This window comes from Capra hircus, chromosome 13, assembly GCF_001704415.2.
Source record: "Capra hircus breed San Clemente chromosome 13, ASM170441v1, whole genome shotgun sequence".
Lineage (NCBI taxonomy): Eukaryota > Metazoa > Chordata > Mammalia > Artiodactyla > Bovidae > Capra > Capra hircus.
In genome coordinates, this window is record NC_030820.1 from 40901869 (window position 1) to 40922139 (window position 20271).

At 51.0% G+C, this 20271-nt stretch overlaps 1 protein-coding gene across 3 annotated transcripts; it reads right to left on the reverse strand.

Moving 5' to 3' along the window:
• Positions 1482-5843, reverse strand: FOXA2 (forkhead box A2). Of its 3 annotated transcripts, XM_018057272.1 has the most exons (3): positions 5640-5843; positions 4579-4648; positions 1482-3482 (listed from the first exon to the last, which is right to left on the reverse strand). In XM_018057272.1, the coding sequence occupies exons 2-3, from the start codon at positions 4645-4647 to the stop codon at positions 2166-2168; spliced, it is 1386 nt and encodes a 461-aa protein (XP_017912761.1). In that variant the 5' UTR covers position 4648; positions 5640-5843; the 3' UTR covers positions 1482-2165. The 3 variants fall into 3 exon arrangements, with proteins under 3 accessions (XP_017912761.1, XP_017912760.1, XP_017912762.1); XM_018057271.1 differs by lacking the exon at positions 5640-5843 and having other exon boundaries at positions 4579-4905; XM_018057273.1 differs by lacking the exons at positions 4579-4648; positions 5640-5843 and adding an exon at positions 3929-4203.

Sequence of the window (20271 nt, forward strand, 5' to 3'; positions counted from 1 at the left end):
TGACCCCAAGTCTCGGGGGGGGGGCGGTGCCTAGAGCCCACTGGCTCCTGCCCTAGCCTGGCCAGCTGGCAGGCCAGCAGATGCCTCCGGCAAAACCAAAGCGGAGCCCACTCTGCCCACACAACACCCATTTGGCCTCTGAGGTTTCCGCTCTTATTGGCCCTGATTTTACTCCTGCTAGACTATTTTTGAAAGGAGGCAGTGTGATTTGTAAGAATTTATTCTGGGTCTTCCTTTATGCTTTGGGGTTTTCCTTTAAGGATCACAGCATACCCACTCATCCCCTTGGCCCCATAATCCTGGCTTGCTAACCTGGCCTAACAGGTCACTTGGCAAGGTTCCAGAAGTTTGGAGGGTAGGGCGCAAACCTGCAGACCCCTGGAATCCAACCCCTGGCAGGGGCCACCTGGCCAGACATGCTGGCTTTTACCTCTGCCTCATTCCCCAATATACCTATATTTAAAGATTTCCATCAGAACTCCAAGATCCCTTTAAAATCACTTCCAGGAGAAAGTCCTTTGTTTCTCCAGACCAAATGTTCAAATGCATGATTCCAGAAGCCTCACTACCTCTGGGCTGCAGCAAGTTCTACTGAGGTTGTGCAGAACATCTAAATGAAGGTAGAGGGTGGGATGGGGGTGGTGGCGGATCGTAAACAGAGGCCTGTTGTCGAATGCAGGTAGAGGCCCAATTCCAGGAAAAGGTGAAGAGAGAGGCAATGATGAAAAGGAAAAGGGCTGCACCAGGAATTTGCAAATCCAATCTGGACTCACTGTGAAGGTAGGCCAAGGATTGGGAATACAGCAAAAAAAAAAAAAAAAAAAAAAAAAAAAACCAACCCAAAACAAAAAACCCACAAAATCCAGGATTTTTTTTTTTTCCTCCAAGAGAAACCAGCCCCAGGGTGCAAGAGATGTCAACAACATTTCACCTTCACGTGGTTCAGCTGGAAAATATGGATATGGAGTGTGGTTTTTGCCAGGCTTTGGAGATGAACCTGTATCAGCCCCATAACCCCCAGAATGGTTCACCTGGGATCTTTGAGTTTCATTTTGTATAAAGTTAAACTCAAAATTCAAAAAGTAACCTTGAACAATGTTGAGTTCCATTAATGATGTCCTTGCTGGAGTGTTAGGGTGAAGTGTACTGAAGTCTGAAATTTACTCTGAAATGCATCTAGGAACGTAAGTAGACTGATGGAGGTGTGGATAGATGGGTCAGACATCCAGTATAACAAGTATACTGAGCTGAGAACTATAGGATCTGAGCAATGGGTATGTGTCTGTTTACTGTAAAATTCATTCAACTTTAAGTTTGTCTGAAAATGTTAACAATAAAATGTTGATAAAGCAGCAACCATCTCGCCTCCCCCAAATAAAATAAAACCTGCAACCAGTCAGGGTCTCCCTCCCTCAATTTTAAAATATATCTCAGATATGTTTATTTTTTTAAATCAGGCAAAGGAAAAAAAATCTTGAAGATTCAAAGCAAAAAACTGGCAATAACACTTTAATATAGATTTGTGGAACTCTGGTCCTTGCAGTCAGAACACACATTTATAAGCCATAAATAAAGCACGCAGAAACCATAAATTAATCAGACTTGAGACCTGGATTTCACCGTATCAAGAATGTGAATGCTTTTTTCTTTTCTTGGGCATTTACAACAGACCCTTACATTATTTTTTTTGTCTCTCTCTCTTTTTAAAACAATAGTACAACTCTGTTTTCTGTTAAAACTACATAGTTTTACACTGAGTCACTCACAAAAGTTTGTGTTTTTTTCCTTTTCCTTTTTTAATAAAGTAAGACTTCCCTGCAACAACAGCAATGAAGAGGAACCACAACAACAAAAAGTCAAGAATTGGCAGGTTCTTAAAGAAGCAGGCGTCTACACAGTAGTGGAAACTGAGGCTTTTCTTCTTCTTTTTCAACAGGTTAGCTTTTTCTTTTCCCCTCTTTATATAGGATGGTAGACATCAGTGTGGCCCACGCGAGGGAGGGAAGGGCTGCAGAGGGTGAGGGGAGACCTCTGTGGGGGGGGCGGGGCAGGGTGTGAAGGGTCCTTCTCCCTTGCACCTTTCCAGCAGCCCTCCCTCAGAGTCTCCACCCCACTTCCTGTCTCTCCCATCTGGGTCCCGGGCTATCCGGGTCGCCGCTGTCTTCTTACGAGGAGTTCATAATGGGCCGGGAGTACACGCCCTGGTAGTAGGAGGTGTCTGAGGCCAGGGGCGAGGCATCCAGGCCCGCTTTGTTCGTGACCGGGCCCATGGCCAGGCTTCCCGGCATGGGGGACCCGTAGCCGGGGTAGTGCATCACCTGTTCGTAGGCCTTGAGGTCCATTTTGTGGGGCTGGTGGTGGTGATGGCTGTGATGGTGCTGCTGCTCTGACGACATGAGGTTGTTGATGGAGAAGGGGTGGTTGAAGGCGTAGTGGTGCTCCGGCTTCAGGTGGGCCTCGGGCGGCAGGCCCGGGTGATGCGGAGGGCCCAGCAGGTGGGCCGCGGCCTGCTGCTGCTGCTGCCCGGGCGAGGGCGCCGGCTCCGGGGGGCTCAGCGCCGAGGCCGGCGTCCCCTTCAGCTCCCCGAGGCCCCCTCGCTTGTGCTCTTGGCACGGGGAGGCGCTTGAGTGGGGCGACTCGGTGCCCGCCGGAGTCTCGGGAGCCGGCCCGGCGGCCGCCTCTCCAAGCGGACCCTGCGAGGCCTGGGCCCCGGCGGCGGCGGCCGCCTTCTTGCCGCCGCCCGCGGCGCCCGCGGCCTCCTTCAGGGCCAGCTGCTTCTCGCACTTGAAGCGCTTCTGGCGGCGCAGGTAGCAGCCGTTCTCGAACATGTTGCCCGAGTCGGGGTGCAGGGTCCAGAAGGAGCCCTTGCCGGGCTTGTCGGGCGAGCGGGGCACCTTGAGGAAGCAGTCGTTGAAGGACAGCGAGTGGCGGATGGAGTTCTGCCAGCGCTGCTGGTTCTGCCGGTAGAAGGGGAAGAGGTCCATGATCCACTGGTAGATCTCGCTCAGCGTCAGCATCTTGTTGGGGCTCTGCTGGATGGCCATGGTGATGAGCGAGATGTATGAGTAGGGCGGCTTGGCGTGCGTGTAGCTGCGCCGGTACGTCTTGGGGTCGCGCGCGCGGCTCAGGCCCGCCTGCCCGTACATGGGGCTCATGGAGTTCATGTTCGCGTAGGGCGCCAGGCCGCCCATGGCCCCAGCCGCCTGCCCCCCTAGCGGGCTCAGGCTCGGGCTCAGGTGCGGCCCCATGCCCGCCACGCCGGCCGCCCCGGCCGAGCCGCTCATCCCGGCCATGGCGCCCGCCCCGGGGGACATGCCCGCCAGGGACGGGCTCATGCCCGCGCCCACGTACGACGACATGTTCATGGAGCCGGCGCTCATGTTGCCCGAGCCGCTGCCCATGGCGGCCGCCGACATGCTCATGTACGTGTTCATGCCGTTCATCCCCAGGCCGGCGTTCATGTTGCTCACCGAGGAGTAGCCCTGAGAACAGAGCCCGAAGGGAGGCGCAGAGCGTTAGCACCGCGGCTGGAGAGCGCCCGGCCGCCTGGCCGGACCCCCGCCCCACGCTCCACGCCCCACGCCCCACGCCCGGCCGTCGGGCCAGCCCAGGCCCCCGCCTCCAGGGAGGCCTCCAGGGAGTCCTGCCTTCTCGCGGCCTCGGCCCGGGCCCCGACCCAGCGTTCGTGTCACCCGGAGCGCGCCGCGATCGCCCTCGGAGAGGGGGCGCGGGGGCTGCGGCTCTGCGCTCGTGGCCACCCCTCAGCCCTCCTTCGCCCGGTTCAGATTCTACAGCAGGGGTCTCCAGGAGCGCGCTGAGCCAGGCAACCCAAATGCAGCTCCCCTCTGTAGAATCTCCCCGACTCTCAAGCCAGTACACCGAGCAGGCGCCGCTGCCTCGGAAGCCTCCTCCGACCCTGGCCAGCGACCTGTGGGACACGACGCCGGGTGGTCTCCAGCGGAGACGATCCCAGGGTCCTCTCCGTTCAGCCTTCCGCCCGGACCCCATCCTGGTCCCCGGGGGAACCTAGACGCGGTTCCCGCGTGGAGCCTTTGGCCACCCTGAGACATTGAGTGGCGGGACCGGGAGGGGACCGCGAAGTGAACTGGTCGCGGCTGGGCTCTGCAGCCACCGACTTTCTTCCTCTTTGTCGTCTCGTCCTCGACCCTTTTTTTCTCTACCCCAGCCCCCGACTCCTGCCCACCTTCTCCTCTCCAGCTCCCCACCCCCTCGCCGGCCGACCTCCCACCCCTCCCCAGCCGCGCGCTGCCAAACACAACTCTGTTAGGATAGTGCGTGGCTCGGCCACGGAGAGGATTTGGAGGCGCCGCAAGTCAATATTTGATCACAAAGTTAATATTATCTCAAGGCTAACAGTGTGTCGTATAAAAAAAAAAAAGAGACCCATTTGAGTCGAAGGAGGGTGGGAAAGGCGGCTGCCCCGAGCGGCTGGGGTGGTGTTGGGGTGGTGTTGGGGTGGGGGTGGGGGGTCGGGATCCGGCCAGTGAAGCGGTCCCGAGGTTGGGACCGAGGGCAGACGCCGCCACCCAGCTTTCCCCGGCAAAGCCGACTGCCTACCTCGGGCTCGGTGTAGTAGCTGCTCCAGTCGGACGGCTCGTGCCCTTCCATCTTCACCGCTCCCAGCATACTGGAAGCCGAGTGCATGGCAGTTTAAAATTTAACAGCCACAACAAACGACCGGCAATCACCCCCCCCACCCCCACCCTCCTTTAAAAAAAAAAAGTCGGCCAAGGCACGGTCCCCTCCCTCCCTCTCGCTCTCCCTGTCTCTCGGCCCTGCTCCTTCGGCCGGCCAGAGGCGGTGGTGGGAAGTGGGCGGGAGGTATGGGTCGCGGGAGGAGGGGGCCGGGGGTAGGAGGAGGCCCGGAGCCGAGCCCCGCCGCCGGAGCACCCGCCGCCGCCGCGCTCGCGGGCTGCCCGGTGGAGGCCGAGGCTGGCAGTGCCGAGCTGCCCGGAGGCGGCGGGAAGCGCGCGGCGCGGGGGAGGGTGGGGGGGGCGGAGAGGAGGAGGAGGAGGAGGAGGAAGGGGTGGAGGAGGGAGGGGGAGGAAGTGTGGACCGCGCAGCGGACAAGTGCCGCAGTGACGTGGGCGGCTGGTGATATAGCGCGGCGCGCCGGCGCGGGCCTCCAATCCCCAGACCCCGGGCAGCCCATTTGAATAATCAGCTCACACCTGGGTGAGAGGGAGCCCCGGCCTGCGCCCCGCACCTGCTCGCCCCCCCCTCCCACTCAGCCGCCCTGAACCCCTGCACGCGGAGCCGCGACGGGCGAGCCAAGAGGGTGGACGCGGGCCTCTGGGGGGGAGTCCAGCCCCCCTTTCGTCTGCGGGGCGTCCCCGCGGGAGGAGGGACCCGGGAGGAGGCCTCCCGGTGGAGCAGCCCAGGGCTCTGACCCCCACCACCAACCCACCCCCGCCCGCCGAGTCTCATTGCGCCCGGCGCCTGGTACGTTGGTCCGAGGGCGCGTCCGGCCTCCGCTCAGGCTCCGCAGAGCCTTATCACAGGCGCATTTATTTATCCTGGTTTCTGCGCTCACAGGGCTCATTCCCTGTCAAAACAGCCAGCCAGTGACAGAGCCAGTTTGCAAAGCGCTGTCCTATGTAACAAAACTGTGTACACACCTTGAACTCCCCGGCCGCTGCTGCTGGGAGGCCTCTCCCGTTACAGTTAAGACCCAGAGCGGCTACGGAAGGCCTGCGGTCCCGCCGCCCCGGCTTTTTGCCTCCTCCTCGCCCGGCTTCCAGGGCCCGACCGGGCGGCTGGCGGGGACGAGTCCAGTCCCACTGTCCCGGCGCCCGGCGCAAGCGGCCCCGCCAGCAGCTGCGACGGTTAGGAGACTATTTGTCTCTGACAGGAGGGAGTGTTTCAAGGTTACTTTTCAGCCACAACCAGGTACCCACAGAGTTTCGTAACTAAAACAAACAAGGCCTGAGGTGAGGGGTGAAGCGAGAGGAAAGAGGGGAATTAAGGAATCAATACTGGGGCAAAAAGAGTCCGCCCGAGGAGGGCCTCTGTGGTCTTCGGTTTCCCGAGGAACTGTTTCATGAGAATTTGCAACCCTAGCACCATATTCGTCCTTTTATTTTCGATCCAACTTCCAGTTCAAATGATCATCTGTTCTGGGTTAGCTACGGAGACCTCAGTGAGCCAGATTTGGGGTTAGGGTGGTAGGGAATACTACTACAGGTGTTTGGAGGTGGACACCTTTTCTTGATTCTAAAAACCCAGCTGGGTCGTGAGGATGCAGCCTTGAGCTCTCAACCCCAGAGAGAGAGAGAGAGAGAGAGACAGAGACAGAGAGAGAGAGAGAGACAGAGAGACAGAGAGAGAGAGAGAGAGAGAGGAAACAGTGGGTATCTGCCCCACCTGTCCAGAGTTGTGGGGAGTGGTGGCCGAAGACAGAAGCGAGGTGGCAGGCGCGGAACAGAGCATCTAGAGCGGAAGGCCGGGTAAGGGTCAGGCCAGAGGGCAGGGGCGGAGCAGTGGGCTGGGGCAACTCCCACCCCTTCCCTCTACTCCAGGGCGCTAGGGCCTGCAACGCTTTGAGCTAAAGGTGCAGGCGATGCTGGTCTAATTCATAAGGAGGGCGTTAATGCACCCGTTGAGCAAGGGCCGGGGAAGGGTTCCCCACAGCCAAGGTTTGCGTCTGCCCGAAAGCGAGGACCCTCAAGAGGGACAGGGCAGTCCTGGGTACAGCCTGGGTGTCGGTGTGTGCGGGGGAGCCGAAGGGACCAGACCCTGGGCATCTCTCACCGGTCCCCAAGCATGGGTGGAAACGACTTGACCACTCTCCAGAGGCCTGGGGAGAGACCGACGGTGCGCACTGCCCTGTTTTTAGCGTTCTGCGCAGGCCCAGGGCAGAAACACAGACACAAACGCGCACGCACGCACGCACGCACCCTTCCTCCTCCCCGCGGGGCCCTTATCACATTCATCAGTGAGTGTGCTTAATCACTCAGTCGTGTTCGACTCTTTGCGACCCCATGGACTGTAGCCCGCCAGGCTCCTCTGTCCATGGGATTTCCCAGGCAAGAATACTGAAGTGGGTTGCCATTTCCTTCTCCGGGGGATCTTCCAGAACTAGGGATCGAACCCACGTCTCCCGCATTGCAGGCTAATTCTTTACCGTTTGAGCCAGTAAATCAGACAGTAAAACCGGAGAAATGACAGACAGCTTTCGGGGGATGCAGAAGATGGAAAGCTCGAGCGTCCTGGTTAACATAGTATGGGCGTCTATGTATGTGCACTCCTCTCTTTTCGCTCTTGGTTCTGGAAACCTCTCCGCCAGCAGAAGAAAGCACGGCCCCGGGGAGGAGGGAGCGCCCCTGGGTGGCCCGGCCCCGGGTCCCCGGCTTCCGCAGTGACAGGGCTCCCCCTGTCGGTCACGCGGCCCCGGGATAGACCACAGCCCTACGGACGCCCGCGGCCCTAACCCAGCGACCCGGGCGCTCGAGCCGTCCGACGGCGTCTCCCAGTCTCCCGGAAAAGGCTTCCGGCGGGGAGGAGGGTGCTGGCGTTTCTTACGGGTCCCCGAAGTTCTGCACAAACCCAGATCGACCTCCGCCGCCTGTGGCGACGCCGCGGAGCTCGGGCGACGCGACCGCGAGGACCCTCCCCGGGAAACGCGAGCGCGGCCGGCTGATGCTGCGGGGAGCGAGCGCTCACGCCGCGGGCCCGCCGCTGGTCTCCGCGCCGAGGCCCGAGGGGGCGCTCCCACCCCTGCGACTCTGGCTCCTTCCCTTCCCGGCAGCTCGAGTTTCTAAAGGTTGATTCAGAGCGTCTGGCACGAGAGCCTCAGGCTGGAATGCTGTAAATTGCTCCAGGAGCTTCTCTCCAGGAAAAAAGTTCGCGGGTAACTCGGGCTGAAAACAGATGTTTCTCCAGATCTACCCCCACCCTCTTATCTGAAGGAGGACTGAAATCTGCAAAACTTTCCTTTGCTCGTGTCCCCTGTTACCCCCCGGTCTTATCTGGCGCTGCCGGCTTTGCGTAAAAGTCGCCTTATAATCGACGACTATGCTAGGGGTTAGCGCGCACTGATTTTATTCCGGGTGCTGCCCCAGGGCATAGGCTCAGACTCAAATCTGGGCCTCCTCCGGGCTCCCTGCAATTTCCAGTAACACTGCTTCATCCCCGTGGCCCTCCATCATGTGAAACTAGCCAGTGGGGAAGGGACATCAACAAATAGAGCTCAACTTCCCAAAGCGATGACCCATAAAATGCCAAAGGGTGGTGGTGGGGCAGGCGCTTCTGGCTGATCAAGATCGGTTCTGGAAGCCTTTTGGAGAATACAAAATGGGACAAGATTTGCTTTAGGGAAGCTGTCCCCAAACTTTTTGGCACCAAGGACCTGGTTTCATGGACAATTTTTCCAGGGACCAGGGTGAGGGGAGATGGTTTCCAAATTACATTTACTGTGCACTTTATTTCTATTATTATTATTATTATTACATCAACCCCACCTCAGATCACCAGGTATTAGATCTCAGAGGTTGAGGACCCTTGCTTTATTTAGCGCATTACCAGACAGGTCTGCAGTTGAGGTTAAAACAGAAGAGACAGAGAAAGGTGACTTTAGCAAAATCTTGTGAAAATATACGTTTTACCTCCAAAAAACCTTTGGTTTGGGGGAAATCAGACACCCACCTCTCCGTTATTCATTCACGGTGGCATTTTCAGGATGAGTCCCAAGTCTTAATAAAGAAGAGGCATATAGTTAAAGGTTGTAGTTAACATTTCCCTTTCTGTGGGTTGTTATTTCTGAAATTTCATTTAGAAAAATCAGACTATCAAAATTAGTCTACTTGGCATTGAACACTCAGATACTTTTTTTGCTGGCTTTCATAGTTCTTTGATGGCCAAAATCCCAGTTGTTTACAGAGAGGGCAATTGAAACGATAATTAGCGAAGAATATCTTTCAAAGGAGATTTATGTGGAAACACACACACACAAGAAAGTGGTTTTCAAAGTGAGAGAAAAGCAAGATATGACACTGTAGGTTTATACACAGTAAGTTTATTCACATGCACACAATCTACCTCTCTTGGGCAAGATTCACAGGAAAAGATGGGAAATAAGTCCTAATAAATAATGATTAAGTAAGATAAATATGTTGCCAGAAACCCTGGTTGTGTTTGGTGGTAGGATTATCTCTTCAATCTATGTTTTTCCTGCAGTATAGTTGTATCATTTTATATAATAAACTATTATTTTATGATGACATTATTTTTTATTATTTTAAGTGAAATATATAATAAGAATATTAGATTTGATGTCATGGAAACTTTACCAAAATAACTTACACTATATTCACTCAGTTCTCACCTGTGCAAGAAGTCACCGCTCCAAGGGAACAAGGATTTGAGTTCAGAAAACAAACCAGTATTATGTTCTCTGACCTGTGTTGGTACCCTTCTTGAGTTAAGGGAGGAAGAGAAGCTATTTGCATGCCAACCCCAGGCGATGACTTCCTAGCCTGGTACCAGGGAGGGGTGAGGCTCTGTCCACAGGTCCCATTGGCTGAATTTGGTACTCACATCTCTTTCTCTGATGCATGTAGAATTTGATGGCTGTTTGGATGGTTGGGTGCAGTTATGCATTGTGCATTTTTGTGAGCTTCCTTGATGGTCAGGTTGAGCAGCTGTCGACCCCATTGGCATCTTTGTAGGCCTGTGGAGAAGATCAATGATCTGCTCATTCGGTTCCAGGGTCTGATGAATATTCCTAGTATCTTCTTGGCATCCTGTCTACCATTGTTGAGGCTTTAGCACATTTCTGTACGTGGGACTCTTAAGCAGGTAATTCATCTAATTGGAAGAGATAAAAATAAAGCAATCACAATTTTGAGTAGCAGTAACAACACGTCAGTGTGAGTGAGAATAAGTTTTTCTTAAGGGATGCCTAAATTAGATGTATCTGTATTGGTGGCCCTGTGGGCTCTTTCGTACATTTAGATGTTATTCTTGGAGGTAATCTGTTATTCCTGCCCCAAAGGCCAGCAATAGACCTAACTGAGGATGGGGGTCATGGAGAATCTATCACGCACCTAAAGAATCAGACCCGGACATTCCTTCTTAGGAAAGTGGAAATCAGAAGGAGGTTGGCAAGGCCTGGATTTGGTGGCCTTAGGCTGCCTCTGCCTTCCATATCAGAGTGATATAGGGGCTTTGGATAAACAGAAAAAAATTAGAACCAACTTGCTCTCATTTTAAGCAGTGATGATGAAGAGGAGTTTATAGAGTTCTTTCTGGTCCCTCCAGCAACTACTTTAATGAGTAATTCCTATACTACATATGGCGAGACTGCAGCCCTGAGCATTGTAGATAAAGCCATGTGCTTCTAGAGGTCATTTTCTTCTACTTGCTCCTCTTCTTCTTCTCTTCTGACATGGGTTCCAGCAGACCTTACTCTGCTTATGTTTTTAAGTTTCCTTTCAGCAATGACCCGGGGATTTTTCCCGAGGTCCAGAACCCCATTCCAAAGGGGAGTCTACCTGTCGCCATTCAGAATTAACAGACCTGTTGGCAGGGATGCATGCAAACCTCAGGTGAAGTACGCTGCCTGTGGTTGACCCAGAATTGATGGGGGAACCAAGGGTTGGGTCCTCTGAAGCCAGCCTGATGGCATGATGCCAGCAGAAAGTAGCCAGTCAGGGGCATGTGGCAGGCCCCTCCACTGCCGCTACCATTTGTAATCTCTCTCGAGTGCCAGCTTTCCATCCTACAGGTACTAGGGGGATTCTGGCTCTGGGAAGAAGGCAGAAGGAGCACCTACTGTCTTGAGCAGTGCCCTGTGTCTGTGTGTGTGTTCGTATGTGTATGTGTGTGTATGTGAGAGGGAGAACATGCAAGTGTATAATACACGAGTCTGTATTCACTTCTCATCTACTTTATTTCCAAGAGTCCTTCCCGAGGAAGGATTGCAGAGCTTCCTGAAAAGTGAGAGCTTCGTTTGACAGGGAGCGTTGGCATATTACAGCCACTGTGACCCACTGGGGCCCGGGGAATTAAGCAGGGCTGGGACCACCCCTCAAATTTTTATGTGCATAACCTTCCCCTGGGGATCTTGTTAAAATGCAGATTCTGATTCAGCTGGTCAGGGGAAGGGCTTGAGAGTTTGCATTCTAACAGACTTCCAGGTGGTGCGGTGGAGGCTGGTCCTAAGATCATGGCTGGAAGAGCCCCGCTTCCCTAGGTCATCTTGCCGTCTGTCCTGAGCAGGGTGGTAGTTTGGACATTGATGAAACGTGAAGTGTTAAGTCCATCGTCACCTTCAGTGGGTTCTCCCTTCCCACTCCCTCCGGCCACACGGACCATCTCCGCAGCCAGGATGCACCATCCCAGGGTTCAGAACGTGTTCTCAGCTTGGGGCGTGGAGGACGTGCTCTCCCCGGCGCCCCTCCCTGTCCCCACCTGGCATTGTCTGAGGCCCGCACCTCCCGCAGCGCTTCTCCGGGGACCTCCCTGGTTGACAAGGCATAAGTGGGAACCTACAGCAATGATCAGTTTGTGATTTGGAAGCTGTCATTTTCCGAGCACAGAAAAGTGGTCTAAACAAAGTGTCACCTGCGATCACGCTGCATCACAAAATTCCCCCTTCGCTGTTCTCGGAAAGCGAGAGAATCCAGAGGACTCTCTGGTCCTGCCTCCCGGTGAATCTGGCGCTGGACTCGTTGACCTTTTCCTAAACATCCCCCGACCTCATCACTGATCCCAGTGTGTATTTTAAAGTAGCGAAATAGATTCAAGGAAAGTGACAAGGAGATTCCTGTTTATCGAGTTTGGAATGAGTTTTCACGTCCTCCTCTTAGGGAAGACCTGGGTTTCCTGTGGAAGCGACCGGGACTGGGAATTTTCTTCCACAGACGCTGACCCGATGCTGAACTAGCACCGCCTGGCCGATGCTCCAGAAAAAGAACAAGAGCAGGAGTAATGAATGCAGTCTGAACCCGCAGACACGCCAGAATTAAACGCCTCCCCCCGCCCCCGCCCCCGCTCCCGCCCCCGCCCCGCCAGGAAATACACTGTTTCTCTTGCTCCCACCCAAATATTTTCCAACATTTATAATAGGAAACGTTTAGAAACTAAAGTGTGAGTCTTTAAGGTGAGAAGAATGTAAAAACTCAAGCTGTTCCTTTAAAGCTTATTCTATTTGCAATGTGCACCCATAATTAGCACTCAGATCATCTTCCCCTTGTGGGAATTTAAATAAATCATTCCTTCTGAAAAGGACTCCTTCTTTCCAGGTAAGAACTGCTAAAAAGGAGTAAATGTATTTCTTTACTCCTATGGGCAGATTCTTCTTATTTCTACTATACTTATAAAAGCACATGGAAAGATCAATGTAAACATAGTAAGAATTTTAGACCAAGTCCTTAATATGTTTGATTTTAAAAGCAGTGAGGGCTGGAGGTGAAAAAGCTGCGGAGGACATTACTGCTTTGAGATCCCTGGATGGAGCTGGATATAGCAAACTTACTATGTAGTTTCTTTCACCCCTGCTGGCTACATCACTCTGTAAGTTGCCTCTGTCATACTAAAGGGATAGAGATTCGAGATGCTGTTTTGGTGTGTATTGTTTTGCGTCATATAACAAATGATCACTGCTGTTTAATATTCTCCAGAAAACTCTACATGAATAGATCTGTACCTTCCCAAATCCTGAGAATTTAGCTCTCCCCTTTAAGAGGAAACCTGGCAAGATCATCCCTCTAAGTCTTCAAAATAAAGTGCTAAGTGGATGCTAAGGATGAGGACCATCTGGTCCTGGTGGGAGTTCTGTGCTGCTCCCACCTCCTCAGGCTTTGTGGTCACACAGGAATTGGAAGAAGCCTTTTTTTCTTCTTACCTGTTTCTTTTTTATTATTTTCTCCTTTTTATGCTTAATTTAGAACTACAGGTAAAAAATTTTTTCTTTATGTTTATTCCTCAGGTTTACTGGCCCGAAAGTGACCAGGATGTTCATGGTAATATTTGCATCAGTTCCCCAAACTCCAGGGTTCCTTAAACTCCAAGGTTCCCTCTGGAAGGTTGGAGTTCCCTTTGTCCCGGGGGAACTGGAGTGAGATGTTGAGGGCTTGTCTCAGACCACCCAGCCCTTCTGTCCCAACCTGGGACATTTGATCCAAACCTTGAACTGTTTCCGTATCACCATATATTCTGAGGGAGAAGTCATCAGAAGCACGGGAAAGAGAAAACGCTCACGGGTAGAGATTTCAGTTATTGGTACTCAGTGTGTGCGTGTGTGTGACTGTTCTACAATATGTCCACGATTGTAACTCTCAAAGAATAGGGCTAAATAAGCCATTTATTGTTGTTGTTTAGTCCCTAAGTCATGTCCAACTCTTTTGCAACCCCACGGACTGTAACCTGCCAGGCTCCTCTGTCCACGGGATTCTCCAGGCAGGAATACTGGAGTGGGTTGCCATTTCCTTCTCCAAAAATCTTCCTGACCCAGGGATCAAACCTGCTTATCCTGCATTGCAGGCAGATTCTTACCCAACTTAATTGTGGAATTAAGAAACTGTTAAAAGAATGATATAAATCTCTCTGAAATTATATAAAAAGTATATCTACTTTATGATGAAAGGTTAAATACTCCTTGGACTGGGGTAATTTTATTTAATTTTTGTAAAGATAATTCTGACTCTATGCACAGAAAAGGTTTGAAAGTTGCGCACAAGGCTGTTACGACTTGGAAGGCTTGTGAGAAGACTTGCCATTTTCACTTTATATTTTCCTCTATTTTTTAACAATTATTTCTTCTCTTTTTGTCATTAAATAATGTTAAGTAAACAAACATTGAAAAGTGCAGTCTTTGCCACTGGGTAGATGACAGGCTGCACATGGTATTTCTGCTTCTCTGCTCAAACATATATTTTTTTGCCTCTTGGTTTGGAGAAAATGAGTGAGTCTGCTGAAGACACAAAGATCATATTTGCAAGAAAAGGATCAAACTGGGAACACCCATGGCCCAGGAGTGTTAGGTAAGAAAAATAAGCTGCTAAGACTCAAGAAATCTGTCCTAACTTAAAAAATAAAAAGCGAATGTCCCAGGGCAGATCTTAAAGAACTGGGCAGTACTTAAATTGCTGTGGGTCTTAATCGCTGATGGTTCTCAGGAAGGGAAAGGATTGAAATGGAGTTCTCTGTGGTTCAGCTTAATTAATATTTATGGCTGCAGAAGAAAATTAAATAAGGCAAATGGTGTAATTTTAAACAGTCTGTGGTGCTGGTAGCAGGACTCACAATAAATTCAGAAGCAGGAAGAGAGTGCTGAGGAACCGTTCCTGATTTCAGGCTTCTTCCCCTCCCCTGCCTCCCAGGCAACCTTTTATTTTATTTTATTTTATTTTTTTGGTACTGCAGCATACTTCAGTACTGACAGCTCTGAACACTACTGCCTGGTTCACTTCTGTTTTTTGTATGTTTTTGTCTTTGTGACCAATTATCTGCAGGAAGATTTTCTTTCATGGGGCATGCAGATGGGAGGAATTATGTCCTAGGATGTTAGCTCTGGCACCATCTCTAATGGCCCGACTGAGTGTTTCTGGGGTGTGTATCTGCCACTTACTGATTCTTTCCATGGTTTGATGAGTTGAGCTTTTCTATCTTGGGGGCAGAGAGCTGATGAGATAGCACAGTTTCCCTATCATGCAGAATCCTGACCTTAGAACTGCTTCTGCACACTAACAAACATTTATTGGATGAATGGATGGAAGGAGGGATGGATAGAAGAACAGAAGACAGTTGCTATGCAACTCTAATGGTAAAACTCATAGTTTACCCACGAGGACTGGTATTGGAGGGATAAAATCAGATTAGGACAAGTTGTGGGTGAATGCTTTTCAAACTTCAATTGATGGCTCATCAGTGTGTTGGGGCGGTAATCTACTTCACTGAAATGATCATTAATTAAAGGAAGGGAGTAGAATAGAATCTCTCTGTGCATCGCACATAGAAAAGGCATGTGTAGTTCTGAAAAAATTATTTTTGTTATAAACATGTGTGTATCTGCAGCAGTATGGAAAATGCATTCTCTACTGGGTTAAGTGTTAGTCATGTCCAACGCTTTGCTACCCTATGGGGTGTAGCCTGCCAGGCTCCCCTGTCTTTGGAATTCCCCTGGCAAGAACACTGGAGTGGGTTGCCATTCCCTTCTCTAGAGGATCTTGACCCAAAAATCAAACCTGGGTCCCTTTCACTGCAGGCCGACTCTTTACCTTCTGAGCCACCACTTCAAAAAACCTGAAAGACCAGGTCCACTGGGAGCTCAGGGATTCTTAGCAAAAAAGCTTCAGATTTCCCATCTGGAGTGGAGATAACAGTAAAAGTCACAGAGTGGGTGAGGATGAAATGAATTGAGGATTTGATGGGTACCTGGTATTTTGAGAACATCTGATCACTCTTACTCCCCCCACCCCCCCTGACCCCGCCCCCCCGCTCCCTAGCGTTGCACCAGGGGGAGTTCCAACCCTGCCCAGAGAGACGCGTCATGCCACATCTTACAGTTTGTCCTCTCAAATCTAACCAAATCAGCCTTCTTAAAAGACAATTAAACTTGCTCAAAATGATGCCACATATTTGATAAGATCATTTTCATTTCTCTGGATGAGGTCAGAGCTGTGCTGAGCCCTGGGTCAAGGACCACTCCAGAAAGAGCAGAAGCATTCTACCCACTTGCAACTCTTAGCAAGAGTTCAATTTGGTTTCAATTCCATGGCTTTCTCTTCCTTGGAAGGTTAAATTCAGTGCTGACTGTCCCAACCTCTCCCTATTTCCAATTCTTTCTAAACCCTCTACCATGTGCTAAACCATTCCTCTTCCTCCCTCCAACCCCATCCTCTTCTGAAGTCATTTCGTCCAGAAAACCCCTGCATCCCAATGTTTTTGTAACTCCCCTCTTCACCCTTCCCAGCTCACCACTTCTTTTTCTGATTCCCATTCTATTCTCCTAACATTCTTCACATTCCCCTTCTTCCCCATTCACCAAGCCATCTTCCACCCAGTCATATTCTCCTGGTGACCGAAAGCTGGCAGAAGCCCCATTCATCTTTCTAGAAGGTCCCTCAGCTGACAGAGCCAACCTGCTGCCCTTTTCCTGCTGGCTGCTTCAGATCAACCTTGGCACCTGCACTAGGGAGGAATGTTTGCTAACTTTCAACCATTAGATTGAAAAAAAAAAAACAACAAACTTCCACTTTGACTTATTTCAGGTAACTTCAATGTTTCATTCTCTCAACTGAGAGGACCAACATAGCCACCTGTTTTGTAAGAAAATGAAAACTTTGCTCTTAGTGATGGAAAACTCTTCCTTTTTCCATGGGACCTGGTGAGTCTGCATACTTTGCTCTTACAATGAGTACTGCAGTGAATCTTCTTGTCCGTGAATTCATATGCACGTGCCCATGTTCCTCTAGTGCCTGGAGGTTCTGGAGAGATCCACATATTACCCTGTAGAGGTCATTTCTGCAGATGAAAGGGGGTGTGCTGGAGTGAGGGCATAATAAAGGAGACTGTCTTTATCTGTCATGTTTTAATTTCTTTGCAAAGAGGATGCGTCCACATGTTATTTTTGTATTTAAGTTATGTTGAAATATTTCCAACAGCACCGACAAATTCCAACATTAGCAGTTCTCATCAAGAGGTTAGTCAAGCACCTCCTTGCTCTGTGCCTCTTTCCTCTGGGTTACGGCCAGTGGTCACGGTGATGGGACTGATCCTCCCTTGCATGGGTCCTCAAGGATTAGAAATTCTGTTCTGAAGCTTCCTTCTTTTCAGTTCCTGCCACACTTGTGACAGGATGTGTAAACCAACCTTGGCCTTAACTCTCATTTAAAGACACTTTTGTTCATATTCTTGGAGCAGGTCGGTCAATGTGAATCTGATAAACGTATGCAAATCCCCAGCCATGCCCTGTGGGTTCAGGGCTCATGGATATCTTCAAGGAGTTTCCAGGGTCAGGAGTGGACCAGAAATCAGCACAATGCGGTGTGTTAGTGCATCCCAGGGGACAGCAACCGGATCTTCCCTGGATGGGAGGAAGTCCTACCTGGGGGAAGGAGATGAGTTCCCCAGGCTGAATGGGACCCAGAGCTCCCCTAGTGGAGGGATGCGGCAGCACAAGGGAGTGCCCCAGACCCAGCCCGGGAAGCCACAGCCTGGAAGAGACCATGAGCTGCAGGGGGACAGAGGATGGGCGTTACCTAGGGTTTGGGATGGCTGTTCCCCTGACAGTGTGGAGGGAAGTGAGGCTGGACCCAGGACCACCTCTCATCTGGCTCTGGCCCAGCAGGCTGATTGCTGGGAGTGACAATAGGCCATTTCAGCTTCTCGGGGTTCCTGGGCTGCAGAGGTCATGGCCCTTCCTGGGATGGTCCATATTCCATCCTGATGGAGGAGATCTCAGGCCCACTCCAGACATCTCTATGGGCTGCACTAGCTCTGAGGTACCCCATCGGGTTCTGCAAGGCTACTTTGGGGCTACATGGAAGCTTAGCTTGCCCCTCTGCCCACAGCTACCTCCACCCCCACCCTCCTGCTCTGCTATATGTTGATCCCATCGGTCCCCCATGAACATGGCACAGGCTAAACCCCACCGAGAAGCTGTCTTGTGGAGTCCAGATGAACAGCCAGTTTGGAGCTGCAGCACCAGTCCAGGTGGGGAGACTCCCCAGTGATGGAGACATCCTAGTTCTATCTCTGGCCTCTGAGAGTGTCTCCAGAAAACTCCAAGCTGTCAGATGGGAAAGTATTGGGTGACATAAAAATACAGAACTGGAGGTCAAAATTCTCTTAGTTCCTGTTTCCCCATGAAGTAGAGCCAAGGAATTAAGTGCAAACTGGCACTTGACTCAGCAAACACTGGGAAAGCACTGGGGAACTGAGAGCAGGAAGGGAAGGCAGCTGATAAGGGGCTGGTGATGAAGCCAGTTCCTACTGTGGGCATCTGGAGCTTCACCTACAGTGGCTTCTTAAGGCAGAGGAGAAACTGTACTGTGGACATATCCCTGGGAGTAGGAGGGAGCGGGGGGCCGGGGCGGGGGGGGGGGTGTCTGTTCCTCAATCCTGCACTGCTGATTGACAGCTGCTGTTGGGGGTCTTAAACCTCCAGACACTTCCAGTCCTAAGCAGGGAGGGTAAAACCCTTTTGCTAGAAAACTGCCTAGGGAATCTGGCAAATGCACGGAGGGTTTAGGGGGAAAAATATTCAGGGCCCTGCCAACATCTCTGTATGTTCCAGGGTCTCCATTTCTTAATAGCTCAGCCCACCTGAGCCTCAGCTCCTGAATCATTAAACAAGGATAATGCTTATGAGGGCTTCTCAGGGGTGAGAACTTTAAATGTGATTTTGCTTTAGTTCTCAAATAATATGGTTAAGGATGGGTGACATGGTGGGGAGATGGCCATGTCATAATATTATTCTTTGTCATCACACACTCTGGCTCAGCACTTCCCTTCCTAAGTGTAGCGAGGCCATGAGTCCCCTCCAAGATCTCCAGGATGGAATCCACCTTCCAAATGTGAATTTCCAGAGTCACATGCAGTTGGTCCCCTGCATTCACCAAATGTAATGCTCTGCCAGCTCCCTCTGGCACTGTCAAAGGCACCACTCAGAAGAGTGTTGCAGAATCCATGCACCATGTTCTTTCCACACTTTGTAGGGCTAACATCTGAGGACAGTGAGGTCAGTGTCCACCCAGGGGCTGAACAGGGTTGAAGGTCCTCCTATCTCCATGGCAGTGCTTACTGCACCACAAGGAAGGCAGATAGAAATGCCCATTTTGAAGAGAAACCTTCTAAAAGTGTGTATTTTCAACTCAGTGGCAAAAGAGTCAGCTGAAGTATTGAGTAAAGGTGAACTTTGTTCCTTATTAAATAGAAGGTAAACTGTTGCCTTGCTCCCAGTTTCCTGGTGAGATGATTCACTTGCAGTGAATGGGGACTCACGATAACATTATATCATCATGGAAAATCCTCTCTGTAAAGGCCGGATCTCTAACTGCTCCTTAAGCCCCAGAGGCCAGAGAGTACAATACACTGGGCTCAAACAGAGCAGAGATCACAGAGGAAAGCTCTTATAAATCGACCCAACACTTTTGTACAAAAAAATCCAAGACTGTTGTAATTCCCACCATGTGTGAGAAGGGATATCCCATTTTCAGGGCTCTTTCTACAAAGTACTGATGGAATTTCTCCCATCCTTGTAAGAACTCTCACTCCCTGAGTCCCAGATTACTTTTAAGAGAAAGCCTTTGATTAGATCCCCATGAGGTTAATGAGACCTTTAATCAGTCACAAACCCTTCAAAATTTATCTGGAAATTGCACCCGCTCTTTATTTTTATCACTGTTCCAATGGTCCTTTCTATAATTGAGTTTTACGTTCTAGACATTAATCATTGTAATTTTTAAATCTAGATAACATCTGAAGGACAAATTCCCATTTCCTAATCTTGTTTAAGGCAGTCCGGAATAATAAGCTTTCAATTCAAGATTTAAAAAAAAAAATTCACACATGCACATAAACTTGAGATGTTTCAGACTTTATGATCTGAGCATAAAAAAGAAAGGGTTGAGCCTTTGATTCATATTCTATTCAATCACAGGTACACCAGTACTGGAGGGATTTGCATGTTTAAAGGAGTGCGCAGAACAGCAGCCCACATAATGAATTCTGCGGGGTCTTGGCGGAGGAATTGGTATTCATCTTTGGCGCTCCTGTCTGCGGCAGGGTCTGTGTTCTTCGCGTGCGCTGATTGGGCACCAATGCCGCAGCGACCAATCATATGGCGTCGGAGGGAGGACTCCATCTCAGCAGGACTTGGACTTGGGAGAAGGGATGAGTTGAGTGGCTACCGGGTCCACAGATTGGTTTGCAGGGTGTGTGTGCGGCAAGAGTCGAGGCGTGGGTGGTGGGGTTGATTCCTTTCCCCGGACAATCTCTTGATTAGGAAGCATCTCCTTCTTGGGGGTTTGAAGAGCCAGAGGCATCCCTTTCTCCATTTTCTGCTCGCAGTTGCATCAGTTAAGGTCAGTTCAGTCGCTCAGTCGCGTCCGACTCTTTGCGACCCCATGAATTGCAGCACGCCAGACCTCCCTGTCCATCACCAACTCCTGGAGTTCACCTAAACTCATGTCCATCGAGTCGGTGATGCTATCCAGCCATCTCATCCTCTGTCGTCCCCTTCTCCTCCTGCCCCCAGTCCCTCCCAGCGTCACAGTCTTTTCCAATGAGTCAACTCTTCGCATGAGG